Below are 27,040 nucleotides of genomic sequence, written 5' to 3' on the forward strand. Positions count from 1 at the left end.
GCAGGCTATTAGTGATTAGATTTTATGGTTTTCAGTGCTTATATATTGATAGGTGAAGAAGCTGTATCGATGCTAAATGTAAAGACTCAGAGATTCATACTTAGCAAGTAAAAAATCATCATTGCATTGCGAAAGGTTACAGTTGCAAATTAAGCCGCCTGAAACGTGATTGCTCTCCAAGAGCAAATGACTTCATACAACCAAACAATATTAAGGCTTCATATCCAGAAGAAGCATGTGTGGAGTTATTTGTTTATTTTTTATTTATGAATAACAGAATAGTTCGTTCGATTTAATAGATGGCATATGTAAAAAAAAAAAAAAAAACATATGTCCAATGTTATATTTTTTTACATATATGTGATCTTTTAAGGAAAACTAACTAAAAGTCCAAAAAAACTTTAGTTTTAATTAAAAAAAGGACAAATAAAGGTGTCGTAAATAATATCAAGAAAAGGTAAAAATGTGGTTTTTCGTTAAAAATGAACAATACCGAGAGTGTTTCGTTAAAACTTCCTATATTTTATTGATTGTTTTGCGACTTCAGCGTTTGTTATGTGGTAGGTGAAAGCATTATTTATTTATAGACATAACTGAGCAACTATCGAAATCAATAAAACCATTAAACCACGCTAGTAAAAACGTCTAATCAGAGTAAACCCTTATTAATAGGAGTTCGTACTTGTAGAAGAACTCATCATGAATAAGTTCGTGCTTCAATCTTCTCTTATTTTCTCAATTCCTTGTAGTTCTTGCTCTCAATAGGACGAGCGTATATTGAACAACATTAACTTGAGAAGAGAAACCGAAGACGTTTGCATATATAAGATGGTAACTGCTCCTCCCGTTATGGAGTCAGTTACTATCAGTTTCCTAGAGGTTTTAACCACCTCTTAATTCAAAACGAGTTCAATTAAGTTGTCTCCATAACGTTTAATTGTAGTTAAATATATAAACTCTAATCCTAATATCTTTCCAACTACTTACATATCAAAACACATATACACCAAATACAGTTTGATCTCACTCACATTAGGAATAAAACTCTTACAGTAAGAACAACTCAACACACGTTTTTCTTCATGTACACTCATCTAAAATGTTAATTTCATAGAATTCTATAAATGGTTGTCAATATATGCAACAATAATTTAAGATCAAAGTAGGTTGGCAATGTTTTCAACAAAACCAATCGTAGTTCAACTCCTTATTAGTTTTAATAAGATTCTTAATTTTCTAATATCTAAAATAAGTTTTTGCTTCTTCACATGCCGAGCTCTCCACATATGAGGAAAAATTTCAAGCACATGGATAATTTAACTTAGCAATATGAAGCATCTTTAAAAAGAAAACTAATAAAAAGGGTTTCAAAATTTTGAGTTTTAACCAAAAGTCATCCTCAAAAAAAAAAACCCCCAAGTAAAGCGCATGCAATACTTCATCATCGCCTCATTGTTCTTCATCTCCTTCTCCTCCAATTCTGGCGAAATTCTCTGTCAAAATCATTGATTATAAGTATCAGGAAGTCCATCTATACGACTCAGATAATTGCTTGCTGGTAAAAGTTTCAGAGATCCTCAACATTTCAATCTCTCCTTTCCACTTCTCAAAAGAGTTTCAGGAGAATCTTACCTTATTCAAATGTTCTTTAGATCTTGAAAGACGACAGTACGTTTACGTTTTAAATGGCCCTCCCTTACCAGCCCCGGCCATCATGTTTATGCCGTTTATCCCGACTACGAAATTGATAACCTGCAGTCTTGTACAAAGATACGTAATGTTTTATCAGTTCCATCTTTAGGTGTTCTGAAATGGTCTAAACCAAACTGCCCAAAATGTGAAGCAGGGGGAAATGGATGTATACTGAATAACAACGGGAACAAAAGCGACATTCAATGTGTTTAATTGCCAAAAGCAAGTAAGATTAACATTACTTAGTTTGCTTGACGTATATTCTGCTAAAAGCAAAAGCATTTTTAAAATAATAATTAATATTCTCTGCTGGGGAACAGGATGAACTGAACCACTTGTTGAACAACAAAAATATACAACATTAAAAAAAATAGTCCATACAAATTGGGTCAGACTACAAGGCAAAACAAAGATGTAAACCAGCCCAAAAATTTAAGAATGGGCCTTACATACAAAGCAAGATCCAGAAATAAACAAATAAAAAAATAATAATGAATTTCTTCCTACAAAAGGGGGAAGAAAAACGTGCAACACAGAAACCTCTTATCTCTCTGCAAAACGTGAAAAAAAAAAACTGCACAAGTCGTGGGAGAGGTTAAGTAAAAGTGGCAGGAGTTCATGGCCTCCAAATTCCCCCACGTAACAAATCCTAGAGCTTTCCTAGGATGCCTATAAATAGGCATCACCTGCAGCAAGTAGGGAGACACAGAAAAAAGAGGGGAAACTCTGCCGAAAATAAGAACTTTTAGAGAAAATACTAAGAGCAACGAGGTGCTGCCAGGAAAGAGAGCAAGCTATTCAACCATTTCGTGCTTTCAAGTCAAGATTTAAAGAAGAACATTCATCACCAGGTATGAAACAAGTTCTATTTAAATTATTGTTTTTTTCTCTTGTTATGTTGCAGAAAGAACAAAATGAGAGCAGAGACCACAGCAAATAAAAAGGCATTATAGCAGCAAACACAAAACTGAAAAGCAGTATAGAAACAAAAAAATGAGGAAAGGGAAACAAGCAAAGGCATATAAGACCTTTGCCTTTTTGTTTGGCGTTCTTCATCAATTAAATGGAGTTGGAGACTCTAAATATCCTCCCCAGCTGCAGCAGAGATAATCTCCAAGAATCCCATGAATTTCTTCGGGGTGGCCTAGACCACCCCGTGAAATTTTAAACCAAAATTTAAACAGTCTACTCCTTCGCCAGATTGTCAAGTGCAATTTCAAAGCTCTAAGTTTAAGTCCCGAGAAATAGGACAGCAAGGAAATAACATATACAAAGATGCAACACAAGAAAGAGAGAAGAAATTATTCTGTTTTATGTTCTTGCTACCTAAGGGTACAAAACATGGAGGATGCCTTTTGTTAAAAAAAAAAAAACTATTTGGATAAGAGTCCAAAGAAAATGAAGAATTCAAAATCCAAGGGGAGAGACATCTCAAAATCATTCACGTGAAGAAGATGAGGAAGAAAAGTTTGTTTCTTTAAAAAGCCATACACATAGCTATCATATTGGATAAAAGAGACAAGGGAACAAGGAAAAGGTGCATATGTTGACAAAAATGAGTGATTAAAGGAAGAAAAGTTCCTGTAAAAATTAAAAGAAGGTTCAAAGCCTTCTTTGCCACGTGAAGATGGAACAGATTTTCAGTGTCAAAAACTTTGACCAAAGGCATTAAAACAAGATTTACAGCTGTTACAAGACAAAAGAAGAGAAATAAGATTTGCCAACTTCTAAATATATAGCTAAAGGACCGAAGGACCTAAGGGTGACTATCAGTTTGATCAAACATTGGGTCAAAAAAATATTGACCAAGCATTGATATAAAACTTACAACTGCTACAAGACAAAAGAAGAGAAAGAAAATTTTGAATGCAGAATCTCACCTTTGGAGCCATGGGTCAACAATTGTTTTCAATGCAGAATCCAACAACCAAGTCTGCGATGCCTGCACGAAAGAATTAATAAAATTCTCATTGCAGCTACATTTTCATTTCACTCCAAATACATAAACGAACCCAGAACATAAAGAACAAAAATGGGTAACCTGCTCGATTTCTTCCCCCTCTTTGTTTTGAGTTTTCGATCTGCAGAGGAAGCACACAAGCAAAAGAATAGGGCAGCAGGAAGATGAGAACTCTTGTGTCCTGCGTAAAGTGGGACTTTGCTGTTTAAAGAGAAAATAATGGAAAAACGAAGTAATTGGAACAAAAAAATTTAAACTCCAACAAACCTTACCCATTCTCACTCTGAAATCCACGGATACTCAATCCAAATAGAAGTCTGAAATATAGCGAAATCCACGGGATCCCAAATATATCGGAATAGTTTCCTGCATCTGGAGGAAAACCACCAGGTTTTAGAGCTAAGAGAATGAGGAATCGCCAAAGACATCTTGCGAGGAGGCGTGAATACTAATGAAATTTGCACCTCACGTGGGAGTTTTCTCACATGGAGAGGAAGAGAGTTTGTTGAAACCGAGTCCTATTTGGACTTAGAAGTCTTAAGTTACATAAAGAAAATAATAATACAACTTGTTGTCAGATTGGAAGGACATTTGGGTTAAATGGTTCAAAGCCCCATGATAAATAGAAGAATAGGAACTGCAACAAGAGAACAAGGCGTCATCAAGTTCCAATAAAAGAAAATAAAAGGATGGATATGATGTGGTCTTCTTTCTTTGATAACAGGAAAGCCACTCACGTGGAGTACAAAGGAAAGTCATGGTTCCCATCTAAATTATGGGCTTTATGAAAAGCATGGAGACAAACTAATAGGATTCCCAAGACAAAGGAAAGACAAATCAAAACAAGTCTTTGTCACAATAAAAAAAGGATCCAGCTTTCATGCTTTCAAAATCCTATTTCAAATAGGATTGAATTCATAAGAAACCTATTAGAGAAAGAAAGGGCAAACGAAAAGGAAATATAGAGTAAGAAATGGTACCAAGCCAGAGAGAAAAAAAAACAAAATATTAGTGGGTTTATCAAAAATAAACCCGTTAATTTTTCTCTACGCTTAAGTGGCACAAAAACCACTTTAAATGGCACAAAGTCAAAGGAAAAATCAAATATCAAATGACATGAAACCGCAACAAAATCTCAAGTGGCATGAAGCTATGTTAACTGGCCCGAAGCCGTATCAAATCTCAAAGTGGTACAAAGCCTCGTCAAAACTCGAAGGCATAAAGTCGCTTCAAAAGTCAATCAAGATTACGAACTACGCTGGTTTGATTCCGTTAAAGGATACGTAGGCAGTTTGATATCAATTTTCAGACACAACCATGAAATCAAGATTATGAACTACGCTGGTTTGATTCCGTTAAGGATACGTAGGCAGTCTGATATCAATTTTCAGACACAACCATGATATCAAGTTTTAACGAACTACGCCGGTTTGATTCCGTTAAGGATACGTAGGCAGTCTAATATCAAATTTTAGACGCAACCGTGAAACCGAAACGAATCCCTGGTTTATATAAACTAAATTCACTCCTGCTATCGAATACCAAATGGCACGAAGCCGAAGAAAAGTTTTCAAAGGGGCACGAAGCCGTATCAAAGTCTCAAATGACACAAAGCCGAAGAAAAGTCTCAAATGGCATGAAGCCATATCAAATTTTCAAATGCTCCTTGCCCGCATGAGCTAAAACTGCATAAGGCACTATGCTCCTCGCCCGCATGAGCTAAAACTGCACAAGGCATCAAATCCAAATAAATACCAAATCCATGAACTACGAGTGACTTGATCCCTCAAGAGGGTACGTAGGCAATCTAGGGTTCAACCTATGTGCAGTCACAAAATCAAACAAACATCAAATTCCTCAAGTTACATTTTTTTATTCGAATTGGAATCAAAGGGTATTTCTTTCCCAAAAGAAAGATTGTAATTAATAGGCGTGTAGCCTAGAATGGGTCGAACTCGAATTAATAAAACCCTCTTCGGAAAACTGAATGAGGGTGAAATTGTGTCGAGTGAATTATTTGTTTACATATTATGTACAATTTTTGCTCAACACCACTACTATTAAATAGGATTTGAATCCCATCCGGATTCAAATTATGGGGATTCTAGTAATTCTCACATTTTAACCATTTATCATGCATCGTGCGATCAGAAATCATTTGATTTTTTTATTTAAAATTAAACATAAATAGTACTTGACGAAAACTGACAGTACGATGTACGATAAACTAAAAGTGAATCCGGAGAGAATTCTCTTCCTTAAAAATGTACCATTTTTTTTCACAACTTCATATGAGCGTGTGGAATGTCTAAGTCTCAGAAAATATTTTAAGGATGCTGTTCGGGCAATATGCCATGACTAACAATATAATTTTTCAAATTATCTTGACAACGCCTCTCCTCTTTCTGTCTAACAATTTTATATTTTCCAATATTTTCTTCGTATCTATATTAGACTACTGCGTGTGCACGAATTTAGTCAAATTCGTCCCTTGTAGATTATATACACAAAAGTAAGATTATGAATTTTTTATTGTTTTTATACATATATATTATTATATAACTACATTTATAATTAATCTTCATTTATCATTAAGTTTCATACATAGTTTAGTACCATTAAGTTTCATAAACAGTGTAGTACCGTTAAGTTTCATAAATAGTGTAGTACTGTTGAGTTTCATAAATAGTGTAGTACCGTTAAGTTTTATAAACAGTGTAGTACCGTTAAGTTTTATAAACAGTGTAGTACTATTAAGTTTCATAAACAATGTAGTATTATTAAGTTTCATAAACAGTGTAGCATCATTAAGTTTCATAAACAGTGTAGCATCATTAAGTTTCATAAATAGTGTAATAAGTTTCATAAACAGTGTAGTACCATTAATTTTTATAAACAGTGTAGTAAGTTTCATAAACAGTTTGTGTGAGAACGTGCAGACAGTTTTTTTTAGGAAACTTTCATAAAAAGGGTTTGGGCTAAGTTTATTTTAACCAAAAACCATACTATAATTTTATTTAATGAAAAGGAATTAAATTTAATGAAAAACCCTTAAATTTTAATAAAAATACAAAAAAAAAAAAACTGAAATTTTAATGAAAATGACACAATTAAAAAAAAAATTTAATGCGCGGGACCTGTACACTGTTTATGAAACAGAACACTATTTATGAAACTGAACAGTACTATACTATTAATTTGTCCAATTTTATAAATAGTATCTAGTTTTTTGTCCACTTGCATAAATAGTATCTAGTTCTTGGTCATGTTTCATAAATAGTGCCTAGTTATTGGGTCCAGTTTCAAAAATAATGTATAGCAATTGGTATAGTTTCATAAATAGTGTCTGTTTTTTGGTCCGGTTTCATAATTAGTGTCTAGTTATTGGTCCACTTTGATAAATAGTGCCTAGTTCTTGATCATGTTTCACAAATATTATCTAGTTCTTACTCTAGTATCATAAATAGTTCCAGTTTCATAAATAATTTTCACCTATTGGTTTAGTTTTTGAAATAATGCCTAATTCTTGTTTTCGTTTTATAAATAGTGTCTACTTATTGGTTTAGTTTCATAAATAGTGTCTATTTATTAGTCTAATTTCATGAATAGTGTGTACTTATTGGTGAAATTATATAAATAATGTTTAATTCTTGGTTCAGTTTCATAAGGTTTGAAACTTAGACCTTTTTTGGTCTTGTAAAAGCACCCATTGCGCCGAAAACGATGAACCCAGAAGTGACTCTTTATGTCACATCCCAGTCTCGACTCCGCCGTAGCATGATATTGTCCGCTTTGGGCTTACCATTCCCTCATGGATTTCTTTTTGGGTTTCGGCACGAGAACTTCTCAATAAGTCACCCATCCTAGGATTGCTCTCGCCCGAACTGGCTTAATTTCAAAGTTCTGATGGAATCTAAAGCCAGTGAGTTGCCAAAAGGCCTCATGCTATAGGAAGGAGAGCATATACATATAAGGCACATCACCCACTCTCTGTTGGTCGATGTGGGATCTTACAATCCACCCCACTTAAGGGGAACCCGGCGTCCTCACCGACACATCTGATAACACAATATTTATACATTTATATTGCCCATATTTCCTAAGTTTTACACTATGTTTTCTTGTGAAATTGGTTGTTTGATGTGTTTAGTGCATATTTTGTAGATAATGGGTCGTAGAGAAGACTTTGGAGTTGGAAGGTGCTGCGCAGAACTGTCATTTTTGTTGGGACGTCAAAATTTCATCAGGATGAATTGGGTGTTGTGTCACATATCCATGGAAAGCTCCGATGTCTAGTTTCGGTAGAATTTTACAGATCATGATTTGGATGCTTCTAGAAGAGTTATACCTATTTTAGTATGAGAAGGTCAGTTCAGGAATTCTACGCGGAAGTGGAGTCCAGTTTGGGTCAGGAAACCGAAGTATAATGATGTTGGGATTCCTGTTTGGGCTGGGATTCAACAATTTCGGCAAAGCAAGCCTAACAAAACCTATCTATATATTCCTTAGATGTTTATTTAAGAAGAGGAACGTGAAAAAGAGCAGAGAGGAAAAAGGGGAGTCGCACTTCATCATAGAGGATTGACCTAAGGAAGACACCAACGCCGAGGGGGTTCTCCATTGTTTTCTTTTACATCCTTTCTGACTTGGTGATCATGATTGTGATAATGATGTCTTATTATAATTTGATGGTCGTGATGAACGAATTCTTTGTTAGGGATCTGATGTAGCCTTCATGATAATTCTATGTCTTAGTTAACTTCATTCTTTTATCAATTCACGGTTTCTAGTTTCATTCATTGTGCTTATATCATTCTTTATGTTCATGTTATTGATTAGCTACCTTTAATATGAATTTTTAGATGTATGAGACAAGGTTATAGTAGACGTCATATGCTTAGCCTTGAGATAGCTCTCTTGGATGAATGAATTGTTGTTGATGCAAACGACATGCTAAGAAACTTTTTGGTTTTCTTTGTTCTTCTTACACTTAATGGATTTTTTATTATTGACTTATACTAGACGCCATGGTTAAGTTGATGATTAAGAATACTTGGTTACACCCGAACGCCTAACGAATAATCATAATAAAGAGAGAACAAACCCTAGAACCTGAATTGAATTGTTTTTACTAAGTTATCTAATGACATAGAATTTGATTGATATGATGAAGTCAGATACCTAGTGTTTCAACCATTGTTTTCAGAAATTATTTACATAAATTCTCTTTATTTTACTGCATTTAAGATTACTTGATCAACTTCTCTTTGGTTAATTATTTGAATTTTGTAGTTTAGTTGTTTTCGTTATTTTAATTCTAGTGGGTACTACAAAATTGGATTTAGTTAGGTGACTTTGCAAATCCATGTGGGTACGACATTCGTATTTGCTTGCTATACTATTGTAGACATCGAAATTTCGGTAAATAAATGTTGACCGATAAATCAAAGTGTCAACGCTCATGTATTACATAAATTTTACACGTAGCGTGTGACTCAACGAAAATTGAAATGAATTGGAAAAGTCATCAAATAGGACACGTGTCAACATCTGGCAGAAACGACTTATTTCATCTGGGATATTATATTCAAAATTAGGCCTTGGAAAATTCTATAAATACAAGCTCATTTCATTCATTTAAAAAAAACCAAAATCATTAGGCAAAAACTCTTGAAGCTCTGAAGCTCTGAAACTCCGAAGCTCTCAAGCATCCAGATTTCCCGAAGAATCAAGAAAGCCCTCTTCGTTCTTCGTTCATCGTTCTTCCAAGATCAAGCCCCGACGGCCCTTGGATCAACAATCATCCACCTTCAAGATCAAGCCCCGACGGCCCTTGAAGAAAGCGTTCATCGTTCATCAACTGTTCATCCTCAAGGATCAAGCCCCAACGGCCCCTTTGGATCAACAACATCAATCAATCCACACGTCCAACTGTTCTTCGAAATCAAGCCCAAAAGCCCTCGAAGATCCGTTCATCACTGTTCTTCGAGATCAAGCCCAAAAGCCCTCGAAGATCCGTTCAAGCCCAAAAGCTCTCGAAGATCCGTTCGTCACTGTTCTTCGAGTTCAAGCCCAAAAAGCCCTTGGAGATTCGTTCATCACTGTTCTTCAAAGATCAAGCCCAAAAGCCCCTTTGAAGATCCGCTCAAATCCACCTTCAAGATCAAGTCCACGGCCCTTGAAGAACTGTTCATCCAAGATCAAGCCTCGACGGCCCTTTGGATCAATCACACATCCACAAATCAACACCTTACGGAGATCGAATCAGAGGATCAAAATAGAGAGAGATTGTAACCCAAAACCATCAAACACTTAATATTTGTTTGTGCACGTTGTTCTTGTCTCTTTCGTTTCAGGAATTTTCCGTGTTCACAACTATCATATCGATTCGTGCACTTGCGAGAAATATAATTTGTTCATCAACATCTATACCGAATGGCAGAGTGGCTCTGATACCAAATTGTTACATTTCAGTCTCGACTCCGTCGTAACACGATATTGTCCACTTTGGGCTTACCATTCCCTCACGGATTTATTTTTGGGTTTCGACACGATAACTTCTCAGTGGGTCACCCATCCTAAGATTGCTCTCGCCTAAACTGGCTTAACTTCGGAGTTCTGATGGAATCTGAAGCCAGTGAGTTCCCAAAAGGCCTCATGTTATAGAGAGGGGAGCATGTACATATAATGCACATCACCCCATCTCTGTTGGTTGATGTGGGATCTTACAATCCTTCAATCCTTCATATTGGAATGGGTGAAGAGTCAAATGGTTTGACAACTTCTCGCTGAAAGGGGGATGAATCAAGATAATTTTGAATCAGAGCCCTAGATTTTTGCTCATCCCTCACAATTGTCACATCCTAGACTCGACTCCACCGTAGCGTGATATTGTTCGCTTTGGGCTTACCATTCCCTCACGGATTTGTTTCTGGGAACTGAGACGAGAACTTCCCAGTGCGTCACCCGTCCTAGGATTGCTCTCACCTGAACTCGCTTAACTTCGGAGTTCTGATGGAATCCAAAGCTAGTGAGTTCCCAAAAAGCCTTGTGCTATAGAGAATGGAACATGTACATATAAGGCACATCACCCCCTCTTCGTTGGTTGATATGGGATCTTACAATCCACCCCACTTAAAGGGAACTCCGCATCCTTGTCGGTACATTCGTACCGAACGATAGAGTGGCTCTGATACCAAATTGTGAGATCGCACATCGCCTAGGGAAAATGATCATCTATGCCTTATATGTACATGCTCACCCCCAATTGCAAGATGCGTTTTGGGAACTTGTTAGCTCCAGATCCTATAAGAATTCTGAAGTTAAGCGAGTTGGGCGCGAGAACAGTCCTAGGATGGATGACCCACTGGGAAGTTCTCGTGCCGAAACCCAAGAACAAATATGTGAGGGTGTGGCCTAAAGTGGACAATATCTTGCTATGCGGACTGGGATGTGACAATTTGGTATCAAAACCACTCTGTCGTTCGATGCGGATGTGTCGGCGAGGACGCCAGGTTCCTTTAAGGGGGTGGATTGTGAGATCCCACATCGCCCAGGGAAGAGGATCCTCTATGCCTTATATGTACATGCTCACCTCCCATTTGCAAGATGCGTTTTGGGAACTCATTGGCTCCAGATCCCATAAGAACTTTGAAGTTAAGCGAGTTTGGGTAAGAGCAGCCCTAGGATGGATGATCCACATGCGAAACCCAAGAACAAATCCGTGAGGTCGTGACCCAAAGCGAACAATATCTTGCTATGCGGACTGGGTTATGACACTTTAGATCAAAACCTTGAGAAGATTATGTTCTCAGTAATTATATTTAAAAAGCTGTTTTCAATTACCAAATTAAAATTTCGTTACATTTTTTACAAACCTACAATAATAAATGTATCTCTCCATCCAATTTCTTGAGATTGGGTGTCATCTTGGAGAAATTTTTCCTTGTGCCCGTAATACAAATAGTATACCACGTGTTATTACGTAAGTGGTGGAAAATTTTATTTTTTATGTTATTAGTTTTTTAACATAGAATCTCACAACTTGTATGAAGTGTATCATCCCATGTTTCGGGCACATTGAAAAGTTTCTCGTCATTATGACTACCATTGGGAAACAACACCACAAAAATAAAAATGGAAAATGTAATTCAATTTGAAGTATTTTTCTTATTCTAAGCAAAAAAAAAGGAAAAAAAGAAAAAAAAAGAAATCTATTAATGTAGCTGACAATGGGAGAAAAAGGTGGGAGAAAAAAGTAAAGTGTGGAAGGGAAGGTGAGTACGCACCCAAGCCAAGTTGGGTTTTTTAGGAGGTTTTATTTATTTATTTTAATTTTAATTTTATTATTTTGTTATTATCATTAAATAAAGTTAGTGGGTGATTTTTTATTTATTAAAATGTAAATATTTGAAACCATTTTCATTATTTTTTTTAATATTAAAATTATGTGTTTTTCATTAAAATTTAAATTCTTTTGTTTTTTTTATTAAAATTTAAGAGTTTTTCATTAAAATAGTGGAGTCATGTTCTTTTGGTCACTCATGATGATCAATAACTTTTGGTCACCTTCGTTAAAATTGACATCAAAAGTCGAAATCAACATATTAAAAATATATTTATATATCCTACATAAAAAATGACTATATATTTAATCAGGGTGACCAAGAGAACATTTTTGTGAGTACTCTACGTACTAATGAAGCTATGGACTGCGCATGTACAAAATATGTCACTAAATATGCATCGGTCATATACCGATCGCTACAGCTTCTTGATCACTTCAACATATTCTTACAATGCACTGACAAGAAAATTAGATTAACTTATCTTATGTCTTCATGGATTCCACATCTATGAATATTGCTTTATTGCTGTTGAGCAATTCTTGTATACGCAGATGCTTACATATCTTATAACCTAGGATCTTAATGAAGATTTGTGTAACCATACTAATTTTGGCATAATTTCTTGTTTCCCCAATTGGAAAATTAAAAGTAAATCTCATGAGTAATATAGTGCTTGTTTGAATGTATTTTTAAAATGACTGAAAACGCTTTTGAATGAAATATTTTTTGTTCCAAAAGCACTTGAAGTGCTTTCTACAAGAAGCACCAGTTATGTGCTTCTTCCAGGAAGCGCTTTAAGTGTTTTTCCAGAATTTGCTTGCATTTTTACAAAGCATTGTTTAAAAAAATATTTTCACCAAAAACATTTTCAATCATTTTAAAAACACATCCAAATAGGCTCATAATTGACTTAACCTTTTCTAGTGAAATTCCAACTCAACAAAAATATCAAGGACCAAAATTAATTTTATAATAAGCAAGGGCAAATAGACTCTATCAAGAACTCATTAATCTTGGAAATGTGATTAGATAGTAAATAATGTTTCTAGAAACTAGTGCATGCCATTCCCTTCCAACAAAGAAAAAGACAAAGCACAATTTGTTAAATAATTAGGCAGTGAAACCCCACGTCATGCCCTAAATTTTATCCTAATCTGCTTAGAATTGACACCCGGCCTTAAATAAAAGTAAAAGACAAAGCAAAGGTTAGTAGAATAATTAAGGAACCCACATGATCAGATCTTTCTAGCTTTTAGCACGTACATTCTTAGCTGTTAAACAAGTGCAAGATGTTTCACATACTTTCTTTGATTATCCGTACTAAACACGGATTAATGTTGTCTAGAAATGATTAATCATAGAAATCTGATGCGATATAGTGACGAAGAAACATATGAATATTTCGTGCATTTAAGGTTGGTGGCTGTGTTATGAATAGTAACAAATAAAAGCAAAGGAGATTCTGTGGTGCCATATTTGATGAATGACATAGATTAGCCTCTTTTGATTGATGTTTGTCTTTGTTTCTAGGAATTAAAAGTCAAGCATGGACTGTTCAAAGCCACTCCAATTTCCAAACATTAAGTGGCAAAAGGGTTTGTAGTGTTTGTATGGTGCTCAAGGTCATGTTGTTCTCACTCTTTTTATCAAAGGGGAGGGGAGATTCGAAACAAATTGCATTGTGTCAAATCATGTTTACTTCTTCTCTTTTTATAAAAAATAAAAATAAAAATAGAGGGAGATTGAATTTGAGAACGTTTCCAACATTAGAGAAGGATGCCAATTAAAGACTAAGAGCTAGTTATGGTTAAGGAAACAACCCTGTTGAGGATGCAATCAAAACAAGTTGCAATTGGTCAATTTGCCTATAAGGCTCGTGATCGGGAACGCATATAAGCAAAATTTATACTTTCCTTCGAATAAGAGAATTATATATTTATGAATAAAAATACATAAACAGATAACTTATGCAGGGTACAATCTATTTTAGAATGTTTTTATAAGCATTATAAACATAGATAATAGAGTACTTTAAATGCTTTCGGAACAACTCGTATTATATATTTCTTTATGAAGTAGTTTTTAGTGTTGTTTTTTGAGAAAGTGCATCATGCAAAAGTACTCAAGGGAAGGTTTCAAAGATTTCTTATCTTATATTATATTTTTTAATGTCCACTAAGATTTTAAAGAAACTAACAGGTTTCAAAGATTTTTGTTTCTTTTCATTTTTTTTGGTTTTCTATAGAGTTTCAACGATTTTAACCTTATATTTTCAACGAAACTAACAAGTAGCGAGTAAAGTTGTAAAGAAATTAACAAGTAACAAATCATTGTGACTCTTGGTGTTCCAGTTATATAAAACATTTACCTAGACTTTGTATTCATCGAATATGAGTTAGAGTTATAATTTGAGCATTACTAATCCAAATGGTGAACCAAGCTTACCAACGTCTAGTAGCCTATGAGTTACAATTTGATACTAGATTAATACTATCACATTATATAATAGTACATATGAGTGAATTTAGAACACCATTATTATGGTCAACACGAAACATTTCTGCGCGCATGCGCGTTGGTAAAGAATTTATTTTACCTACTAAATTTTTGCGAAATACGAAAGAACTTGTAGTTTAGTTGGCTTAAATCATTCACTTTTATGCCGGTAGTTTCGGTTTCAATTCTTCCCTCCCACTATCACTTCAGATTGAAGAATAAACAAATAATAATTAAAACTTCCCCAAAATAGTGTTTATTTGTCTCATAATCCATCATCTTTCTTGTGTAAAGATCACCTATTTTCACAACATCAGCCTCACCCACAAGGCAATGTTACAAGTTTACAACATAAGAACTCCATGCTGCGTATGGTCTATAAAGCACGAGAAATTTTTGATTGTGACCAGAACACGAGTAGTACTTCATGTGTTTTTATATAAGTGGTGAAATATTTTATTTTTTAAGTTATTAACTTTTTAATACACATATCTCACAATTTGTATAGTGACAGGTAGTGTACCATTTCGTGTTCTTGTCACATTGAAAAATCTTCCCATAAAACACTATCATTCCAAAAAAAATATTAGAAAATAATAAAAAGTACCACGTGTCCCCTGATGACGTTCCAAAGTCATCAATACCTTGAGACTTATAATACCCACAATACCCAAAATGGCATCATCAAATTAATATTTAATTCCTGCTTTAGAGTGATTACTTGGAACAAGCTATAAAATATCGAGGATATCGGAAATATCGATAGTCCAAAAACAAAAAAATTTCGATGGAAATATCAGGATATTATCGATATCAATAAAAATTGAATAAAAACCACGGAAATTGTAAGAAAAACTTAGAAATTTTTATTGAAACTTTGCATGATGTTTATTTAGTCAATTATCTATTAGTTTATCACAAAAAATTAGAAGGAAATGCATTGCATGATAGATATAACTGATTTAAGTTGATTATATAGTGAGCTGGCAAACATTATGAGTGTAGACAATATGTAGTAATTAATGAAAAAAGTTTAAACACACTATAATCATTTATATATAATGAATTAGTACAATATTTTACACTTTATACATTGCATGGTAAGATACATGGTGACTTAGCAAGGTCTAAAATATCGATGATATCGGAAATATCAGTAGTCCAAAAAAATATCGGTAGTCCAAAAAAATATCGGTAGTCCAAAAACACGGAAATTTCAATAGAAATATCAGGATATTATGGATATTTTAAACCATGCTTGGAACATTCTCCTTAAGAAGGAAGCAATTCCAACACCTGGTCAAACCACATTGGTCCTCTAGTAATTTTCAAGTTTAAAAATTCCACCACCCACTTAATTGTGATTTAATATTTATCAGGCATGCTTTAGTATGCTAATGAGCTACTAGTTCTTCTTGTACAAATGCATAATCTCTGTGTACGTGGCCTCAATCCATGGAATTCCTATTTCTCTTTTGTCGCACTTTAGCATCCAATGATTTATTAAACTTATCGTTTTAGATCCTTGCTAGAATATGTCACCCAATGCAATAGCATATGGATATTGTTATTCACATTTATTTTTACTTCTTACATATTTTTGTTATATTTGATTATTGATCTTCTCCAGATCAAAAGATCTCGATGACTAAAAATTAAGAAAGTATTTAAAAAGTAAAATTGAGTATGGATAATAACACTACTCTAACATAATTCTGACTTTCTAAAATGTCCTTGTATGGGCTAAATAATTTTGACCTTCTTGATTGAAGCATTTCAACCACTTGATTGGTATATATTTGGGGTTGATCATGATGTTAAATCATACATCAATGGTGAAGACACTTAAATGTAATCCATCCCTCCTCCCTATACTAATTTTCCTATGTATTTTATAAAGTATTAGATGTCTAAAGTTCAAATCTCTTTTTAAGTATCTAAGAAAAATAAATGAATAATAAATATGATATTTCTGCGAGATCAGATGACTCGTACCTCAAATAGTGGAAAGCATAGGGAAGATTTCGAAAACGACAGCAAATTGACTGATGGAATTACAAAGTGAGGGCTTATGTTGCAGATATATAAATATGCAAACAAGCACTACAAAAAAATACCACAGCATTTGGAAGACAAAGTCTTTAGATAAAAGCATACCTATTACCTAAGCATAACACAAAAGTTGTGCTAATTAAGCTATCACACATGTATTTGGGGATGATGGCAGGTCAACATATGGGTTGGGGTTTAATAGAAGAGGAGGGTTGGAGAAAGGGTCCTTGGACTGCTGAGGAAGATAGGTTGCTTATTGAGTATGTGAGGGTTCATGGTGAAGGCAGATGGAACTCTGTGGCCAGACTTGCAGGTATGTGACTCCACTCTAGTTACCGTTAGTGTTTGAGCGCTCATGTGTTTATGTACATATATCCATTGAATAACTGAGAATAATAATAATAATGTATATTTTTGGGTTGTATAATTATATAGGACTGAAGAGGAATGGAAAGAGCTGCAGACTGAGGTGGGTAAATTATTTGAGGCCAGACCTTAAGAGGGGGCAAATTACTCCACATGAAGAGAGAATAATAGTAGACCTACATGCAAGATGGGGGAATAGGTAAATATTTGTTGTACTTTGTTTGCTTTGTTTTTAATATTTTAGCTAGTTTTTTTTCTTGTGCTACATATATGAAGGCTTAATTTGTTTTTTGAAAAAACTCAGATGGTCAACCATTGCAAGGAGTTTGCCTGGAAGGACTGATAATGAGATCAAGAACTATTGGAGGACCCATTTTAAGAAAAAAGCAGCCAAAGCGGCTTCTGATGCCTCCGAGAAGGTGAAAACTCGCCTTTTAAGGAGGCAACAGTTTTACCAGCAGCAGCAGCATCAGCAACTCAATCAAGCAGATCTGAAGAAAATCATGGCCTTACTGGATGAAAATGACAACAATAAAATACCATCCTGCTGGCCTCAAGTGAAGCCGGATTCGGAGACTTCTACTACTACTGTATGCCCTCACACAGCTGATCAGGAGCAAGGATTCTTCAGCTCCATGCTACATGGCAATGTGTATGTGCCTGAACCTGCCTCCACTAATGAGGAAAATTTTCTGTGGGATGGTTTGTGGAACTTGGATGATATCCATGGTAATTTTAACCCAACTTCAGCTTGTGCAACAGGAAAAACTAGTTTGCACAGCAACCTGGTGGTTCCCTTCTGTTGAATTTGAGCAGACTTTGATTTTTCAGAAGTGTAACAAGCGGTGTGAATTTTGGGTTGTAAAAAATCATGCAATCCAAGGCTACCTACTTATTTACCATGCTTTTTGCTTTTATTTTAAAATAATGGCCCACCATTTTAACTATAGGAGAATTGTAATTATTTTGGTTGTTGCTTAACTTGTATTGGTACTTGCTAGACAAGCTCTTGGAAATAAAAAACATTAGCTTCTAGTATGAAGTTGCGTAATTTTCATAGAGGTTCCCTTTGTCTCTTCCTCTTCTTTTATGTTTTCATCAGATAAAAGCTTCATCTTGTTTTGATCTTATATTCACAATAAGAGTTCGACTACTTCCATCATACTTTCGTCATCCATTCCAAAATTCAAACCCCCTTTAGGACAAACAACTAACATTTGTATTTTTTAAATATGTGTTGGTAGGATTTAAATTTAAGATCTCTTTCAACGAAATAAAGAGAAATATCTTTAGACTAACAGTTGGTTGGTATGATTCGTAAGTACTTTGAGAAACATGAAAGTCCACACATGATTGCTTGAAATGCTTCTTTACATTAGTATTTTCTTTATTAAACTTTACGGTAGTACTTAGCTTACTCATACCAAGCTAAGCTTTTAGTGACATCTTTGTCCTCACAGTCTTTATGCTAGTTTAAATAAAGGATCATGGAATCAAATTTGCCCACCAATGTGTGTGGAGGAGATGCACAAACTTACCTACCTATAAAACAACGAATAATTGTAAGGCAATCTTGGGATTGGTGGGGTGACGGTTAAAGGCTCTTTGACGGTCAAGTTAGTAAGCAGTTTAAAACTGAAGCAGTGGGCAAGAGAAAAAAAGTATGCATGATTGTGTTATCAGAGATGAACTTAGAAGGGTGTACTTATATACCAATCACAAGAGAAACCTTTTATGATATAGAATTCATACTAAACCGGAAGAATCCCAGATGATATCTAGGAGTAGATATTGCATCCTTTTAGGAGTGTAATTACCTAACGCATGCCAAATCCCTAGATTGTAAGAATCTCCAAGAATATAAGAAACCCAGCTGCTTCCATACTCGATTAGGTTTCCGTATCTTCCGGAATAAGAATGGTCAATCTCAGCGAAGTTGAATGAATGACTTCGCCCACTACTTATCCGTTAAATGATGATGGTGGCATCACTGATCTGTCTGTGAAGTTCAATGAGTCTATAGATCTTGAGTTCGTGATTGGATTTCAGAGGTATTCGTATTTCAATATGTCTTACTCCAACCCTAGAAAATCATGGTCCCAACAATTGCTTGTAATTATGTATCTAAAATGGCTGTTCTGATTGAAGATGGATAATTATCCAAAGACCATGACTTATTCATCTACTTAGTGGTTTGTATGGCAGTGATGAACCCTACCATTATACAAGAAGAGCTGGGGGCTCGACCACCTATATTCTACATTTTAAAAGTTTTTCCCAATGCTGAAACTAGATACTCGAAAATCAAAAAGTTGATTTTGGTGCTAGTTGTTACGGCTCGAAAACCCAAGCTATACTTTCGGGCGCACACAGTTATCGTCATGACGCAGTATCCGACATAATCCAAAACGCGTGGCGGTAAAGACGCAAACACTGGTAGATGCAAAGTTTAATCCCATTTCAAAGAACGTAGCAACACATCCAGAAGGAGCGCCTAGGGAAAATGAGCACCAGAAAGACGTACCAGCCTAACTTGCAAGAGAGTTCTTCCAACCACTAATGATCGGGAATGGGTCTTGTCCTCAACACCCATAATGGTTCAACACTAGTGCAACAAATTGCCAATAGTCAAGTACTGTGGACCTAGTGGCCCAATTCCTCCTGTTGTGCACAAACTGGCCCAAATTGGTTCTAGCTTCGCAACTCATGGTTGCGCCTACCTACTCCATGTCTTTCGACCACGCCAATCTTGCACCACAACTCCTAGCCATGCCCGTGCCTGCTCCCCAGATTCTAGTCGCACCTATCTTGCACCACGGCTCCCAACCGTGCCTATCTTGCACCATAAATCCCAGTCGTGCCGATCTTACACAACGATAATCTAGGCTTCAAAGCAGCTTCCTGACTTATACCCCGCAACTCCCAGCAACACCGATCAGGCCTGCAATATTCTAAGCTTCAAAGCATTTAACAACGAAACAAAACACGAGGCTTTAACCAACATCTCCCTGGTTAGTAAAAGACTCAGCGGTGAAAAAGCTTGCAATCTATTTAGATTTCCAACTGACCACCAACCAAGCCGCATGGAGTACATAGGGAAACATCAAAGGATGGAGGAACACTTGGATACTATCCGGGAGTAGCTCACTGCATACAACCCGACCCAAATAACATAAGTTATGATGCCATGATGTGATGACTGACACTAAATTGACCATATAACCCCATCCTGAGATGATGTCACAAGCCAACTTAATGACAAACCCATAGTAAGATATTTATGATGTGCAAGAATTTGAACCAAAACGTTCATTATTAATAAATCCAAAGCAAATTTCAAAGTTCACTTATCAACCTCCCCACTTGGGGACACAAATTATCTAGGGAATTTAATCCCATTATTACCACATCACATCAGAGCATCTAGAAGTTTCGCACAACAATAAACACATAAAAGTGTAGTGTTGTGCATAATTAAAAATGCGATCATGCAATTATTACAATAAAGATAAAACCACAGTAAATTAACCATCACCCTAAATCCAAATAATGAAAGCCTCACTGCCAAGCCCACTCGTCACTCTGGTATTCTCCTTATTCTTGCTATGTCCTGAAAGGGTTGACAAAACAAAATATGAGTAGACTAGTTTTATCACGTCAAAATCATTTGAATATAATAACCCCATTTTGAAATCGTATATATATAGTGAAAACTAATACATAATGTAATGTATAGCAAACAGGTGAATTGGCATCTACCTGATCAACATCTAGTGTCTACTAGCACATTTTAGCCTCTACTAGACAAAAAAATGTACCTGTAATAAATCCTATAGCCGTAGCTAGCTATACAATATGTCTGATAACCATGTAGTGAAAATAAATCACCAATGATCTCAAGATATCATCTAAAGTTAAGATAAGTATAAGCCTCGTCAAAGACTAACATGAGTAATATGCATCATCATAGGCATTATAAATATTTATATAGTAAACAAATTGAAGTTTTCGAAGGGATCCACTCACAGGTAAGCAGAGCATCCCTCGTCAATAGGCTCTTTGCCTAAACTCTTTTTATCCTCTAATAAACCTGTTTTAATAATATAAAGTTAAATTAAGCTTTAATCTACACTCTATGGGAAATCATCCAAAACTACCATTTAGGTAATGAATTTGCACAAACAAAGGGCGCCACGTGATTCAGAACAGCGAAAAACACAAAGATAGGTCACAGGTCCTGCACGCGCTGCCATGCTTCGGCCACTCGCCGTCGCAGTGAGAATTATAGAGTTTAATAGAATATACCTCTTCTGTTACGGAACTCCGTTAGGTTTAAAGGAATAGTGGTCGTCGCCGTCAAATTTAACAGTGACAGCAGCAGTCCGTCGGTGACCGTTGGCGGCAAAGTCGCCGAAAACGGCAGAAGAACATTAAAAAACGATCAAGGGCTTCCCGAGCACGAATTCAATAAAAAAAAACCATGTCAAATTCATAGAATTTAGTCTCACAAGGTTTAGAGACTTGCCCAAAACCAAATTAGAAGGAGGAGAGGTCAAATCCACCTCGGATTCAACGAGTTTAGCTCGGAGTACCTCGCCGGATTCTCAAAACTAGGTGCACAGAACCACAGAGGTTAAACCTTCAAATTTCAACACAAAATTCACTTGCAAAAAAAAAGAAAATAGTACCTGGGATCGGTTCAGGTCGGTCCGTACACCACAGTCTCAAACTCACCGGAGTTTTACCGGAGAAAAACGTCAAAAACTGCATGAAATACAAAGAGAGTATGCAGGGGTTAAAACCCTTGGTTCAAACTGAAAAACAACTACTAGCTCAATCGCAGTGAGGTAGAAACAACTGCATTTAAGGAATTTCCCATAAATCTCACCTGGGTTAGAGTTTGGAGCTTCGAAGCTCTCGGATTCAATGGTGGGGTGCACCCTGGTGCACTGTCGCTACATGCAAGACCATATTCAGGTTCATTGAGTCTTAGGGATTCCAAATCTGTGGTTATGGGGTTTGATTTGTGGAGGAATCAAAGTGAGAGTAAGGGTGAAACTCTCAGAGCTTAGAGATAGAGTTCGTTAGTTAGAGAGGGACGAAGTGGGTATAATTCCACTTAAAAATGATTTTAAGTATAATTACATATTTGCCCCTCTATTAATTGTAAATTACAAATAAGCGCTCGAGGCTTCGATTCGTGTCACGCTTTCGACATTAAACTAATTAACGCACGAAAAAAAAATGAAACGTTAGAAAGTATAAGCGTTTTAATCTCGAGTCGAGGCTTGATAATTAATTAAGACACCCATTTAAGGGCAAAATAGACATTTCACATGTTTTGAGAATAAAATACAATATTTTTAGGAGCGGATTGTAGTACGAAGTCTCAAGCAGATCGCTGAACAAAACCTCACAAGCTTCAGATTATTTTAGTTGTTAAATAGTCTAGTTTTCCTTAGTTGCACTTACAATAGCGACTTCTATGCTTTCCTTTGGGAGAGTATAAACTAAGTCTCCGACACCCATCTGGGTATGCTCTCCAATGTGAGAGGGTCAACTAATTCCCAGACACCTATCTGGGTATGCTCTCCAGCACGAGAGGGTAAACTAATTCCCCGACACCTATTTGGGTATGCTTTCTTGCGCGAGATGGTAAACTAATTCTCCGACATTCATCTAGGTTTACTTTGCAGAGGGTAAACTATTTTCCCAACACCCATCTAGGTGTGCTCTCCAGAACTAGAAGGTAAAACAAATTCGCTGGCACCCAGCTACCGACATATTACACAGCTTATGAGAGCAGTTACATAAAGTGCAATGTATTCCTTGAATCTTGCCCACGAATTTCCAATTGACTACACACACTTTTTATGTGATTAGTTAGCGATTTTTCTATCCTAGAGACCTTTATCATGTTGTGATGTAGGCCATGTAGCTCAAAGGATCGAAGATTCAAAAACTGGCTAAGCGACACATGGTCAGGAGGTAGCAACTCACGATAGGCTCAGCAGCTTGATGCCCTAAGAAGCCAAGACTCACGACCATAATGGTTACGCAGACTCATTTGCTTCTCTAAAAGCAGCATATCTGACCGTTGGTCTTAAAAGTTTTGAAAAGTCCTCAGTTGGAGCTCACGACCATAGTGGCTACGAAAACTCGTATGCTTCTCTAAAAGAAGCATTCCCTGTTGCCGGTCCTATGGCTAAAATTTTCACAAGACGAAGCCAACATTAGTAGAAAAAATATTCGAGCAACAAAATTTTGCACGACAAAGGAAATCTTATTGCGCAATCTACACTAGCACGACAATTCAGTAAACGGTTGCACAAAAATAACTTCCCAAAAGAAAAAGTAAAAAAACTTGTGTGACGAAGAGTCGTGTCGCGCAAGACACCTTTGCACGACGAAGACATACATTCGTAGCACAAAGAGTAAGGAAAAAGGCGGGGAAGATGAGTTTTTGGTGCCAAAAACTTGTGCGATGAAGATTTTCCTACTACAATCTTGTGTAACAACATCTTGTCGCGAATAGTGCTCTGAAATGACAAATTGAATGTTTCAGCCAATGTGATTAGTGTGGCCTTAGCGCATTGGTCCACGATGTTGGGCACATAGTTCAAACATTTTCCCCTATGCGGTGGAAATCTTGGTGAGTCATGCCAACGCGTTAAAAGGTGGAGGTTCGAGATTGTTTATCAGTAAGTATTATTAGTTTTCATATTCCATATACACACACACACACTAATTAATTTATGTAATATTTAATATTATGTTTATGTTTATTAAATTGTAAACAAACTACAATTTCGACAACATGAACAAGTCAATGGCCGCCTACTTGAACCGGCTCTTCGCTGACCGCTACAAGCAATGAAAGAGCGACCTCCACAAACAATTTGAGTTGTTTGGTGGTCAGGAGGTTGCTCTCCAGGAGGGTGTCCCGTTGGAGTTGGAGGAGTCTTCAAAGGACTAGGCGTGACTTTGCGGCCATTTTCAAGATGAGACCTATATGGTATGTCTGTTAATAAGTTCATTTTGTGTTATATTTTCGTTAAATATTACAACTAATACGTTCATTTTGTGTATTATTGAAGAAGGCAAAGGCCAACAAGATTAACCGGGAAAAAAAGACTCTTCACCACTATTTGGGTTCGAAGCCTTTCTCATATAGGATGGAGGCGCGATGGCAGTTACTAAATCGTCTCATATTCCAATTTTAAAATGTGACAAATATTAATTTTTTTTTTGCGCACAAACATTTTTCTTATCTTTTTCTTTTCATGAGGGTTCAAAATTCGCCAAGATTGACGTCTTCAAGGACGTTTATGTTCGACCCGGGAATGAGTTAGCCAAGCAGCTATGTGTAAGTATAGCTGAATTCTTATTACTCTCTTACGCTTCCAATTATTTTAAAAATTAATTCAATATTAATTATTATTATTATTTTCTTTCTTTTTGTCACATGCGACGGTGGTGGAGAATAGCCAGTATGTTCTTCAGAAGACTACCTCCCAGCCTTCCTAAGACACCACGATCGAGGTTGTGGATCCGCTCTAGGATGCGGGGTTTCTTATCCTAATAGAGAACTTGGATCAAACCCTTGGTCGGAGGCCTGGGGAGTATTGCCGAAGGATGGGGAATGCCCGACAGCGAGACACTAGGGCCTCTTCATCCAAGCAGTCAAAGGGCGAGGTCACAACATTAATGCAGAAAATGGTTGACCTGAGGAGTAAGCTCGCGTCCACACAGAGTTAAATGTTGTTGATCGTATAGGCCCTCATCTTGTCCGTCTCATCCGTCTCCCACCAAGTGTTGACAATGAAATAATGTTAAAATTACTCCAATTTTGTTGCATGAATGTTTACTAGACGAAACATTTCATTGCGTGATGTCTTGACTAACGCAACTTTTTCATCCCCATAAGTACAATGTAACGATCGGCTTTTGTGTCCTGGTATTTCGCGAGACAAAGCGCTTCGTTCCAATAAGTTTAATGCGACGAACCTTTATTTCATCACATGGTCTTTTGTTGTGCAATGAATTTCATAATTTCGTCGCGTAATGTCTTTTTTCATTGCACGACAAAGTGTCCCTCATCATGAAAACTGTTAAATGTAGGTGTGCATTTGTAATTGAATGGCTTAACTGATTCGATCTTGGTTATAAAGTCCTACATATTTACATCCATATCTTTGAGTCTTGCGTCATTGATATTGAGCAAATCTTGTACACCTATTAGATACAATCGTACAACTTCATATCTGAATTAAGATTTGTGCAATCATACTAATCATGGTTTCATTTCCTCTTTCACCCAAATAAAAACTCAAAGTAATTAGGCTCACTAATACTAATTAGCTTTCTTCCTAGTGAAATTTCAATCCAACAAACAATATCAGGACCCACATGAGCTTTATAAACAGTTGTAATATCGACTCTATTTATAAATAAGTACATAAATGGAGGACAACTAGATACAGATCATGACCAACTCACTAAGTTTTCAAAGGACAACACAATTATATTGTTTCTAGAAACTCTCTTAGGTGAAAAATTAGAGCTTTAGTAACCCCACGTCATGCCCTAAACTCTATCCCAATCTGCTTTGGATGACACGCTAACAAGAAAAGGGTTAGTGGTCTAGTAGAATAATTAAGAGACGCACATCACATTATTCTAGCTTAAGCTGTTTCACTTTTCTTGATTATCCGTACCAAACACGGATTAGCCGTGTCTAGAAATGTTAATTAATCAAAGAATCTGAGATTTTGATTCGGTAGGGTTCACCTGCAACAACGTGATACCTCAGATTGCTTAGTGTTTGCTGAGTTTCGCATCGATGTAAACCAAATTAAGAGCACTTCCACTTATAATTGTCTAGACAATTGGGTAATAGTGAATTATTGCCTTAGTGAACCATGGCAAGTGGTCTAGTAGAAAAGTGCGAACAACAGCGCCTTAAAGAAGAAAAGGGAGGTCCTGGGTTAGATACTTTGTAAGCTGTGGACCTGCTTGATCATGGCTGCAGGTATGGTGAAATTGTCAACTAGCCTCCTCCAGGCTCGGAAGATTTCAAAAAATAATAATTATTATTATTGTCTTAGTGAACAGTAATTGCTAGAGTGCATTTTCACTGCATAAATGAATTGTTTGGGCAATTGGCATTAAAAATTTATTTTTTGAAAGAACTAATAAAAAGATAATATTATGTTTAATTTCAGATTGAATTTTTAACCAATATTGTCGTGCCACATGTCATTATCCGAAATTACAATATTGTGGAAGAGTATGGTTTAGGGGTGGACAAACGGGTTCTGGAACCGCGGGTCGGGGCGGATCCTTGCGGTTTGGGGTGGGGACGGGGTGGGTCCAAAAATTATAAATACAAAATAGGGTGGGGTGGGCGGGTTCTTGGTAAATAACGGGGCGGGCTAGTTCTAAAAATTGGAGAAAACTGGCCCCCGACCCGGACCGTTCTCTACCCTCTAATCTCTATCTTTTTTTTGGTCATAAATACCCTCTAATCTCTATCACCCTCTCTCTCTTATTCTCAGACCCACCCAATTGGGCCAATTCACTTAACTCTCCCCTCACCTCACCTTTTCTCTCTATCCCGACTCCAACTTTGACTCTGACTCTCCTCCCTTGATCTCTCCTCCTTGAATCTCCTTTCTGCTCTCGTCTTAGACCTTAATCTCAAGCCCAGGCTCCCATCTTAGACCTCAATTTCGAGCCTAGACTCCCAAATCATGGCATGCGCGGAAGCCGTCCAGCAGAACAATGTCTCCAACATGCTGCAGATGCACTTCTACGAGACCTGTGGCAGTTAACTCGATCTTCGAGTTGTACTAGCTGCTGGCCCGACTTGACCCCTGGAGGGGTCGGCAAACAGCCATGATAAGATGATGTTGGAGGTTTATTTAGGGAAGCAACGTTGCAACGTGGTGGCGTGTGAAGGTTAGACTGGGTAGAGAAGCACCTTTTCCTAACTCTCCATCGTGGCATCCCTAGGTAATTTATGAATTAGGGTTTCTAATTTAGGAAATTAGGGTTTCTAATTTAGGAATTTAGGGTTTTTGATTTATGTGGGTTTCTGATTTAGGAATTTTGTGGGTTTCTGATT

The 27,040-nt window shown here is 36.4% G+C and overlaps 1 protein-coding gene and 2 long non-coding RNA genes across 5 annotated transcripts; 1 reads left to right on the plus strand and 2 right to left on the minus strand.

The window, feature by feature from the left end:
- Window positions 1-1,151: 1,151 nt before the first annotated feature.
- On the minus strand, window positions 1,152-4,316 carry LOC108174410 (uncharacterized). Of its 3 annotated transcripts, none has more exons than XR_011576865.1 (5): window positions 3,925-4,316; window positions 3,734-3,833; window positions 3,573-3,634; window positions 1,633-1,759; window positions 1,152-1,493 (listed from the first exon to the last, which is right to left on the minus strand). It is a non-coding gene; the product is annotated as an uncharacterized lncRNA (long non-coding RNA). The 3 variants fall into 3 exon arrangements; XR_011576864.1 differs by having other exon boundaries at window positions 1,154-1,493; window positions 1,633-1,752; window positions 3,925-4,314; XR_011576863.1 differs by having other exon boundaries at window positions 1,164-1,493; window positions 1,633-1,752; window positions 2,721-3,634; window positions 3,925-4,315.
- Window positions 4,317-16,629: 12,313 nt separating this feature from the next.
- LOC114822081 (MYB-like transcription factor EOBI) lies at window positions 16,630-17,955 on the plus strand. Its single transcript, XM_029096096.2, has 3 exons — window positions 16,630-16,861; window positions 16,984-17,113; window positions 17,219-17,955. The coding sequence occupies exons 1-3, from the start codon at window positions 16,702-16,704 to the stop codon at window positions 17,718-17,720; spliced, it is 792 nt and encodes a 263-aa protein (XP_028951929.1). The 5' UTR covers window positions 16,630-16,701; the 3' UTR covers window positions 17,721-17,955.
- Window positions 17,956-20,208: 2,253 nt separating this feature from the next.
- LOC114822338 (uncharacterized) lies at window positions 20,209-22,000 on the minus strand. The gene is made up of 5 exons (XR_003770414.2): window positions 21,803-22,000; window positions 21,603-21,678; window positions 21,220-21,524; window positions 20,941-21,004; window positions 20,209-20,524 (listed from the first exon to the last, which is right to left on the minus strand). It is a non-coding gene; the product is annotated as an uncharacterized lncRNA (long non-coding RNA).
- Window positions 22,001-27,040: the final 5,040 nt, after the last annotated feature.

This window comes from Malus domestica, chromosome 16, assembly GCF_042453785.1.
Source record: "Malus domestica chromosome 16, GDT2T_hap1".
Classification (NCBI taxonomy): domain Eukaryota; kingdom Viridiplantae; phylum Streptophyta; class Magnoliopsida; order Rosales; family Rosaceae; genus Malus; species Malus domestica.